At 49.3% G+C, this 10,700-nt stretch overlaps 1 protein-coding gene across 1 annotated transcript in view; it reads left to right on the top strand.

The window, feature by feature from the left end:
- Positions 1–5,523: 5,523 nt before the first annotated feature.
- The window catches only part of PTGFRN (prostaglandin F2 receptor inhibitor), an 80,726-nt gene continuing 75,549 nt past the window's right edge, over positions 5,524–10,700 (top strand). The window contains exon 1 of the mRNA XM_027535793.1: positions 5,524–5,867. Coding sequence (XP_027391594.1) covers positions 5,819–5,867 — 49 coding nt within the window. The 5' untranslated portion in view covers positions 5,524–5,818. The remainder of the gene's footprint in view (positions 5,868–10,700) is intronic.

Below are 10,700 nucleotides of genomic sequence, written 5' to 3'. Positions count from 1 at the left end.
TTTTCAGAGGCTTTTCCTGACCCAAGGATTGAACCCAGGTCTCCTGCATTGCAGGCAGACTCTTTACCCTCTGAGCTACCAGGAACTAGTTTTGTGCAAAGCTTCCACAGACTTTGCTCTGTTCTCTAACTGCAAGGGCACACACCAGCCCAGCCCTAAGGGGTGGAAGTTCAAGAAAAGGAAACAGCAGGGACAAAGACTTAACTTTGGAAGAGGAACTAGAAAAGACAGTTGGCTGGATTTAGATAAATCACACAATCTTGAGGACTTCCTTCCAAGGCAGCTTGTCTGGGTCCCCACCCAGTACAGTAATCCCCTCACAGCCCCCCTTACAGGTAGGCATGTAACTTTTCACTAAAAGGATAACACCAAATAATAAAGCTCCTCTCATCACTGATGACTAACTTCTAATGTCAAATGATGCCAGTACAGTTCTCTAAGCAATTTTTACCCAATGACTCAATATAACACCCGAAGCAAGTCTATTTCTCCTTTGAAAGGCAAAACTTCCACATAATCCAAAGATAACTACTCAGAGCTCCCTGTTGTCTTCTCCAAGTCTTCCATAAGAGCCTATTTCCATATAAGGTAACTCCTCTCTGGAAGAGGGTTGCCAGACTTAGCAAATACAAATGTGGGATGTCCAGCTGAATTTGTGTTTCAGATAAATAAGGAATACTTTTTCAGTATAAGTATGCTTCATGTAATATTTGGGATGTATTTACACTGAAAAAGTATTCCTTATTTATCTAAAACTCAAATTCAACCAGGCATCTTGTATTTTAGGTAGCAGCTCTACTCTGGTTGCATTTTAGTTTGCAAATGTTTTTGAAAGGTAGTGCCTAGAACTTAAGGCATTGTTCCATTTGAACCTTCAAGCAGAGCTCAAGGTGGGTGAGAAAGTCTGATAGAGGAACGGGGACCCCCTCACCCCTTGACCAGCTTCCCATTACCTTCACTCATGCTTCTGTGTGAAGAACAGGGTAAAGCGCCTTCCAGTAAAGGCAGAAAGCCCCTTCCCTGACATACCATCTTGGGACCAGGGCACAAGGTCAGGCCAGGTGGGCACCTTTGGATACCATGATGCTTGGCAGCCGTAACTTGGTAAAGCATCTCCTCCAACATCCCTAAGCCCCCTCTAGCTATTTCCGACTTCTGTGATGTGGCCACACTTCCTTCCCGTAATGGACTCTGCTGTCTCTATTCATTGTTGGAGGTATTTCCAGCCCGGATGATAGCATATTGGCACAAAACTATACACGATAACTGGTGCCTCTCTCTCTACTTACCTCCCCTTCAATTTCCTTTGCTCTTTTGGCATCAATCTTCTCCCCCTTCCTTTATAGCATTTCAGGTCTTTTGATACATTAAACTAGATTATAAACTCCTCTAGGGCAAGGGCTAGGCATACTCTTAATATAGTAATAATGCCTCACTTCTGTAGAAAGCTTTTATTGCAAAAGCCTTGTCTCATTCCATTTTCTTATTTTTCTCCTCACACTTTCACCCCAGCGTCGCTGCAGGAGTAAATGATTGGAAGTCACTCCTGGTCTGGAATCAGGGTCAGTTCTAGACATCTAAGGACACTTTCTCTGTTATCTCCCATTTTGGTCTTTGAGGCCAGAGGTCACAGAGCACAGCCTTTGGCAGGACCATACTTAACCCATTCCAGGCAGATAAGGCCCCTTTCTGTTTTTGAAACTTGTCAGATGGGCATTCCACAACTTCCCTCATGGCCTCACTGAATGACTTTCACTCATCAGGAAATGAAGGCTTCCTCTCCCCAACCCCTACCTTTTTAACTCTTAATTCCATTGTCTCATTCTGTGATTAAATCTTAAAGTTCTTTTTGATTAGTAATCCCTGTGTTTAACTTCAATAGGAGAAATAGACACCTGGAACCAATACGAAGGAAACGTTGTGAAAATGATTAGTGGAATGAAATGTTGCTGTAGAACATATTCTTTTGCTGGCCATTCTGCTTAAGTAGCATCAGGGTCATCTGTAGAGAAACAGAGAGAGGCAGAGAGAAAGTGAGGGAAGAAGAGAGAGAGAATGGGTTGATGGAAGCAGATCAGGTAACACACAGGGTCTGGGTGACTCTTAGGATAATCGGCAAATTCATTCATTGGGACCTTTTGACATTTGCACGTTCACCTTTAAACAGTAAGGTGATTTTACTGATCTCAGCAGGAAAACCTGTTACAAGTGAGAATGTAGGACCCTCGGGGGTTTTCAGGGGCAACGCCTGCAGACAGATCCCTGTAATCAAGAGACAGTAACGGTTGGCTGTTGTGACCGGAGCCTCTGAGGGTCTCCGTGATCTGGCAGGAAACCTACAGAGGCGGGACTCTCCTCCTTGGGGATGGGTGTGGATCAGAGTTACTGGAGAGTGAGGCTTCCTGCCCCAGGCAAGCCTACAGACTAAGCAAACTGAGAACAATTGGTTGGGGCAAAAGCCTTACCAATGGGGTTACTCACTCGAAAATATTAATAAAAGCCTTTCATAATGAAAGCATCATCAGATTCCAGAGTTATGACTTAACACATTGTGTTGGTCTGTTTCAGGTGCTCTGTTCCTTTAGCTGGAAACATATTTTATCCTCTGGTAGTCAGGGCTGTGCAAAGGGTGTGGTGCTATGTCCAAGCACCTGTAGTGATTCATTTAGCCTCATTTTCTGCTACATAAACGGTTATCTAGGGCTGACTCTCATGACATGACACAGCTGACTACCCACTACCAAGAAACCATCCACTTTTGTCCTCATTGTTCTGGCCCTGCCTGGACAGTCTTATTTCTTCTTTCTATTTCAACTAACTACTGCTGTTTCCATGACTGTAAGATGCACCATTAATTTAATAACATCTGGGTGTGGGGAAGGGAGGAGAGAAGAATCCCTTCCGCATTGAATGCACAATTGCTATTGTTGGCTCATCTGTCCACCTCACAGCTAGAGACCTGCTGGTCGTTCAAGACTCGGTTCACAGTCATCCCCCCTGAGCTTTTTTGGACAAGCTTCCTCAGGACTGACCACTCTCTTGTGTCACAACTGCATCTGGCAGTGCTGTCACACCTGCTGAGTCAGGACACAGACTGTGAGCACCTCAAGGGCAGGAACGGTTATATTTACCTCTGTTTCCCCAGGCTCGAGCCCAGTAAGTGGCATTAATTCACTCCACAAATGTTTACTGAAGACCTACCATGTGCCAGGCACACTTCCTGACTTGCACTTTGTTAAACAAAAGAGTTTTTCGCAAACATCGACTCTGCAGTGATGTGAGAGACGTAAAACGAGTGTATGACAGTCTGTCTTCCACTATCAGACAGAGACGGAGCACTGTGTTTGCCGTCAGCTTGAGTTGATACAACAAATATCATGAACTGGGCGGCACAAACAACAGACAATTATGTTTCCCACTTCTGGAGGCTGTGAAGTCTAAGATCAAGATGCTGGCCCATTCAGTACCTGGTGAGGGCCCTCTCCTGGTTTGCAGACAAATGCCTTCACACAGCACAGATATAGATATAATGCCTCTCACGTTTCTACTTATAAGGGCACTAATCCCATGCATGAGGGCTCCATCCTCTGCACTTAATTACTCCCCGAAGTCCCCACCTCCAAATACCTTTGGAGATTAGGGCTTCAATATATGAATTTGGTGGGGGGACACAGTACATTCAGTGCGTAGCATGGGCTAAACTGAATGTGACCAAGTGCCAGAATGTGTGCTTCAGGTGTTAAGCACTGTGGGTAGTTAAGAAAGGGAAAGGTTTGAGCTTCTGGAGGGGTCAGGTCTTACTCTTCTCTGTAGCTTCAGCATCTCTCAAGGCCTAACATGAGGCTTGCATTTAAGGCTGATTGAATTAAATTGAAAGACTTCCCAGAGAAATTCTAGAGGATTCCATGGGATGGGAAATGCAAAGGAACTGCTGGGTGGGTGAATAGCATGAAGAAAGGCTTGGTGATAAAAATAAACCTAAAAAAATTTTTTTTAGCATGTTAAAACATATATAACCTTTTGTTGTTTAGTTGCTAAGTGTTCTTGCCTGGAAAATCCCAGGGACGGGGGAGCCTGGTGGACTGCCGTCTATGGGGCGGCACAGAGTCGGACACGACTGAAGCGACTTAGCAGCAGTAGCAGTTGATAAGTATTATCTGACTCTTTGCGATCCTATGGACTGTAGCCTGCCAGGCTCCTCTGTCCATGGGATTCTCGAGGCAAGAATACTGGAGTGGGTTGCCATTTCCTTTTACAGGGGTCTTCCCAACTCAGGGATTTAACTGGAATCTCCTACATTGGAAGGCAAATTCTTTACCACTGAGCAACTAGAAAGTCCCATATATAACATAGAATCTACCATTTTAACTTTTTAAAGTCTACAGTCCAATGGCATTAAGTACACTCATATTATTGGCCCAACAGGGACGAATTTTTAAGTTTCTTGCAGATGGGTTCATACCTGGCTAAAGTCACTTTTGTTAGTGGAAATAAGAAACACTTGTTAGTGGAAAAATGACGTACTGAGGTAAAAGCAATGTTCCTCTCCCCAGTTGGGGCAGTTTCCCACTAACATCTGGGATTTGTTTTGCATATATTAATGAGAGGCTGTGGCACTGGGTGGGGGGGGGCACCAGTGCTGTGTTTGAATTATCCTTGAGAAGTTTTAAACAATGAACACTAAAAATTTCCCCCTAATACTGGTTCTTTTGTATTCAAATTAAAAGCACAAAGCCCCATTGTGGGAGAAGAAAAGAATCTTTATTGGCAACCAGTTCTGTCCACTTAAAGCAATAAATAAAAAGTTTAAAGAGTACATTCCATATGAAGTACTGAAGCTATTAATACACTTGGGTTCTGAGCGTCCGCGTCCCCCCCACCGTGGGTCTATTTGTGGTAAGTGTTAATCAATGCCATAGGCACTCCGGAGAAGGAAGGAGGTGGGCGAAGGGAGGTGAGGCCTACCCAACCACAGGGCAGTGAGCAGAGCCTGTGAGATCTGGGTTTTGATCTCGACACTTCGCGGTGAATCTTCGGGCAAGGCACCCAAACACTTCACGCCTCTGCACCTTGGAGGCTGGCATCCCCGGAGTTTACAGTCCTTCCATCTCTTTCAGTCCTATCTGGATAATATTTAGCCAAGTCCTAGCGGCTGGTTGCTGGGTGCTTCGTTCGGGACGAGTGGGTGACCGTGCGGGGAGTTAGCTGAGGGACCCGGAGGCCCACGTGGGGACTCCAGAGTGGTGGGACGCGGGGTGGCTCGGAATGGCGCTCAATCGATGGGATTTCCAGACGAGTCTTTCCAAGGCCAACTTTTAAAGGTCGGAGGAAAGTTTGTGGCGGGGCGGGGGCCCCGAGGTGGGGGGAGCTGGGTGGGCTGCGACGCCTCCTCCCCTTTAAGCGGGTGGTCCCAGCGCTGCCTCCGTTACCTGGAGCGGGGAGGGGCTTGGGAAAGTTTGTGTTTGTTGCTGGCAAAGCGCCGGATGGGAGGCGCGGGCGGGCGGGTGCTGCGGTTCTTCCCTCCTGCTTTCGGGAAGCGGTCGGGGCTGCAAGCTCGGCTCGGCGGGGCGGCCCTGGCGCCCGGCTCCCGGTGCCCGGCCGGCTGGAGGAGGCGGGCAGAGGCGGGCGGGAGCGGAGCGGAACGAGGGGCGCACGTCCGCCCCAGCGCTGGGATTTCTCGGCTCGCGAGGAGAGCGGAGCAGGCGCGCGGCCCAGGCGGAGGAGCGCTGACTCTGGAGCAGCCGGAGCTGGAGGAGGAGGAGGAGGAGAGGCGGCGGGGAAGGAGGAGGAGGGGGAGAGTCGCTCCCGCCCGGCGAGCATGGGGCGCCTGGCGCCGAGGCCGCTGCTGCTGGCGCTCCTGTCGCTGGGTGAGTGCGCGCGGGGCCCGGTGAGGCGCAGGGGGCTCGGCCGGGTGCGGGGGGACTGGCGGGGCGCGGCTGCCGCGCGCGGCCTGGAGCGCCAACGGGGCCGGGGCCGCTCCCGGGAGACCTGGCCGGGGTCCGCGGGAGGTAGGGCCCGGCTGGGGAGAGGGCGCGGGGCCGCCCGGAGCCGGGCGCGGGGTGCGAGTCGCCGTCCAGTAGGCCGAGCCTCGCCCCCATGTGCGGGGGGGAGTGGCCCGCGGCCGGCTTCCCCCGGCCCTCCGTACCTGTTAGTCGCCAGCTGCCGGCTCACCTTGAACTCCCGGCCCGGAAGGTGCCCGCGGTCCCGGCCCTAGTCCCAGGCTTGCGAGCGGAAATCTGCGGCTTTCATCTGCCCCGCCATGGCCGAGAGCGGCAGAACCGCGCTCCGCACACCCTACCCCGCGCCCAGCTGCCTTTCCAGGGAAGCGAGAGAATCCACCAACTTCCTTCTCCGAAGGTCACTGGGTGGCCCCGAGCGCTACAGTCAGAATGGGTGTGCGGGGCCCTCCGTTGTGTTAGCTGTAACTAGCTCTTCTCCCTCAGTCTTCTCCTTCAGCGCTTGTAGAAGCTGTCTCGCTGCATATTTGCACACAAAGACCTGGGTGCCTTGGCTTCTTCAACTTTTCCTACCTGTTACTTTTCTCCCTTGCTGTCCCCTGTCTTGCACACTCTCTAAACCTAGGTCCCTCCTGATCATTTGACCCAGCGCCCTCCACCCAACCCAAGGAATCTTTGGTGTTTCCCCCCCGCCCCCATCTTCCATACACATAGACACCATCTTCACCTCGTATAATGTGGTTATATTAGTATAACCAAGTGGTTATCAGCCACAGAAATCATCTGCTTATTAAGTGCCCACCGTGGATCAGGGAGGCTGACTCTTAAAAGCTGTTCTTGAAGCCTTTAGTCAGTGTCAACCAGAACAGAAGGAATCCTGTGACCTGCGCGGGGATTTTCTTCCTCACCCCTGGAGATGGCAGAACTGAATCTTTTATAAGGCCACACAGTGTGTGGTGTCTGTCCTAGCCAGGCCCCAGCTGCACACAGGCTAAGTGACTACACTGCACTTATGGTCCAAGGGTCCCAGTGGAGGCCTTGCATTGCCACTCCCAGCCTGGCATCAGGTCTCACACTGCCCCCACCCCTGTTACCCCTGCCGCCGGTGGGGGCCAGCCTTTCCAGCTGCTACTGTGTTTTCTTCCTTCCCCTCTGAGGGGTTTTCTGGAACTTCCTCCCTAAGAGAGCTCACCCAGCCACCACACTGCTTTAGATGCCACCAGGTGCAGAAAGCTTGCACACCTTGCACTTGATTTTGTGGCGTCTCTTCTGTGCTCTCAGATCCTAGTGCTTTAGTTCTCTTCCTTTCACTCTGGGACCCTTGTGGGTTTTCCCTTTGTTGCACACCGCTGGTGATAGTCCACACCCATTACATAATTGGCTGATGTGTCTGGGTCAGGCAGGGCCACGGCCACTGGTTGCACTGATTGTGCACTGCTCAGCTCTAGGAACAACTCGAGGAGCTGCTGTCACTTTCTGCCTGTGTGAATGACCCTCCCTAGAGTTGTGTGATTCACAACCCTTGCACTAGTTAAGTGGGTGGGGCCAGGTAGAAATTTGAAAAGAATGTCCTTGAGTAACTGTGGTAAGAGGAAAAGAGAGAAAGGGCAAAGAGAGACTAACAAAAGCAAAAACAGAAGTGGGGAGAGCCCGGCTTGTAGCTTTGAGGTATACCAGTCCACGCTGCCTGGCTGGACATCTCATGTCACCTATGCACAGGGAATGTCTCTGGTGTCACCAGTCAATGCCTTGTCCCCTAACAGTTACTGAACTTCATGTTTATGTGGTAACTCTGCCATACCGAATCTCACTTGGTGTGGCTTCAGTTTGACCTCCCAGATGCCCTCCCTGTGATACTCTACGCTGTACTGATCCCTGCCACCCAGCGTGTTGATAAGCTAGATCATCTTTCCTCTTGTATTGCAACCTGGGCATGATCTTACTGTCACTCTCTTTGACCTCCACATTCACTCTGTCTCTCAACTCTGTCGCTTTTCCCATAGTGCAGACTCCAGCATCTTCTGTTCTTCCTTTATCTAAAACTACTGTCCTAGCCCCAGTTCTGACAGCTCCCCACACAGATCTGACATCTTCCTGTTTGACTTTTCCTACCGGCCTCCCTTCAGATTGTTTTTGGAGGTGCCACCTTAATTCCATGATCCCTTATGATTTTCTTCTGAGGATGTTCTGCCCCTTGTATTCTCTCCCCTACTACTTCTCTCTGAGTAGGGACTCTCATTCTAAGGAACTTGTTTGCTACCCTTTACATTGAATGTATGTAAACCTTCGGGCCTTTCCATTTCTCATGATCTGGAAAACTGTCTCCTTCTTCCCTCTTACCTGTCTATTTCCTTTCCCCCTTAAAACTGCTTCCTCCATAAAGCTTCTCTAAATGAGTCTACCTATCACGATCACAGCAGAACACACTCAGCTTCAGGTTTTCACTTCCATGGCCTATGTCTCATCCATCCATTTAATACAGCATTTCTAGAATGCCCACTGTGGCAATAAGAGTGTCCCAGACAAATGACCAAGACATAGCGTCTCACTGAGTGGTCAGGTGGGATGGGCGGACAGTTAATAATAAAAGCTAACTACAAGCCAGAATGACGTACCTGACATAGAAACCAGGTACTGGTAGGAAGCAAGGAAGAGGATGATTAATTTTGACTTGGGATTGAGGTTGATTTTGCTGAAGAGGTGACATTTGAGCTGAGCTGAGCCTTGAGGATAATTAGTATTTTGAGAGAAAGGATGGGAGAGGCTTCCAGGCTCCGGGGAAAGGCATCCAGCATGGATGAGTGGAAGGACATGGTTCATTCAGAAAGGGCATGGAAGTTCCATGAAACTGGAGAAGGGTGGAGGATACACTAGGAGGGAAAAGTGGGTCTGGGCTGGATTCTGAAAGCTGTGCCTGCAGTGCTGAAGTCCTTGCCATTTGGATGGGCTTGTTGGCCTTGTAGGTGCTGCCACACAACTGTGCTTCTCCCATCAGAGCACTTATTTATCACTGTATATGATTTTTCCTGCTCTAAATCCCCACTCTGATTATATCCCATGAGGCAGGGACCAGGTTGGTATTGTTCGCTATGGTATTCCTCATACTGAGTGTCCAGCACAGAGTAGGTGTTTGGTAAATACTGGCTGCCTGAATGAAGGCATGTATATATCATTTTGTCTGTGGGTTATGGTCTGCCATTGCAAATTCGCAGTGTGAGATTGATACAGCATGGTGATGTGTTTGAGGAGGTCAGTCCTAGTGTGCAGCATGAATTAGAGAGTGGGAGGTGTGAAGACTGTGGAGAGGGATTAAGATACTCTCTTCATGTGCATCTTTTTTAAAAAAGTTGCAAATCCATCAAAATAGTTTCTAAACAACAAAAACATTACATCTTTTTTGAAATCCAAATTTCATGGATGGGTGCTGTATTATTCTATTGGGTAGGCTGAATTGTTCTCACAAATAGACTGAAAGCACAGTGGTTCAAACAACAGAAGTGTCTTTCCTAGCCGTTCTTGGGGGGCAGGGTAGGGGGTTGGGGATGTTTCCAGTGAAATGGTTGGGTGGGATTGCTGTTCCACATGGGCATTCTGAGCTCCCAGGCTGATGGTGGTTTTGCTGTCTTCAGCCCATAGTTTCTAAGTTTACCTGGGTTGTCATCATCACCTTTCCAGCCCAGTAAATAGGGGGCTTCCCAGGTGGCTCAGTGGTAAAGAATCCGCCTGCCAATGCGGGAGACACTGGAGATGCAGGTTTGATCCCAGGGTCAGGAAGATCCCCCGGAGTAGGAAATGGCAGCCCACTCCAGTGTTCTTGTCTGGAAAACCCCTGGACAGAGGACCCTGGCAGGCTACAGTCCTATAGGGTTGCAGAGAGTCAGACACACTGAGTGAGCGCATAGCACAAAGGGAAAAGAGCATGGAGGAGGCTATCTAGAGGCTTCCTGGGCTAAGCTCGGAAGTGGCTCCTATCACTTCTGCATACACTTCATGGCAGAGGATTTGGTCCAGGCCACACTAGGTGCCAGGGAGGCTGGGAAATGCAGAGGAAGCTGGTAGCAGTGTGCTGACCACTGTGGAAGAAGAGAAGAAAAGATCTGGGGGACAGCTGGCTGTCTCTGTGTTACTTATAAAGAATATAAGGTAAAAGGATGAACGTGCCCACCCTCCCACTGCCCAGGCATAGCCACTCGTGTATAATGTACATGTGTCCATATACTAAATATTGTGTTTGATTTATATATATATAATTTTATTTATTTATTTTTATGGTTGTCCTGGCTCTTTGTTGCTGTACGAGTGCTTTCTCTAGCTGTGGAGAGTGGGTGGGCTACTCCAGGTTGTGATGTACAGGCTGCTCCATGCGGTGGCTTCTCTTGTGGAGCCTGGGCTGTAGGGCACACGGGATCGGTAGTTAGGGCTACTGAGCACAGTCTCAATAGTAGTGGTGCACGAGCTTAGTTGCTCTGTGGCATGTGGGATCCTTCTAGATCAGGGATCAAACCTGTGTCTCCTGCGTTGGTAGGTGGATTCTTTACCAATGAGCCATCAGGGAAGCCCTGTTTGGGCTTTTTTCATAGCTTCTGCACAGCGTTCCACTCAGAACAGGCACAGAGTAATAATAGCTGCTATTTGAAACATGCATACCAAGCATGAGACTATTGAATTCTCTTGACAACAGTTTGAGAAAGGTACTGCTATTTTCTCCATGTTACAGATGAGGAAACTGCCAGCCAGAAAAGT

This window comes from Bos indicus x Bos taurus, chromosome 3, assembly GCF_003369695.1.
Source record: "Bos indicus x Bos taurus breed Angus x Brahman F1 hybrid chromosome 3, Bos_hybrid_MaternalHap_v2.0, whole genome shotgun sequence".
Classification (NCBI taxonomy): domain Eukaryota; kingdom Metazoa; phylum Chordata; class Mammalia; order Artiodactyla; family Bovidae; genus Bos; species Bos indicus x Bos taurus.
This window is presented reverse-complemented; position numbering and strand designations above follow the sequence as displayed.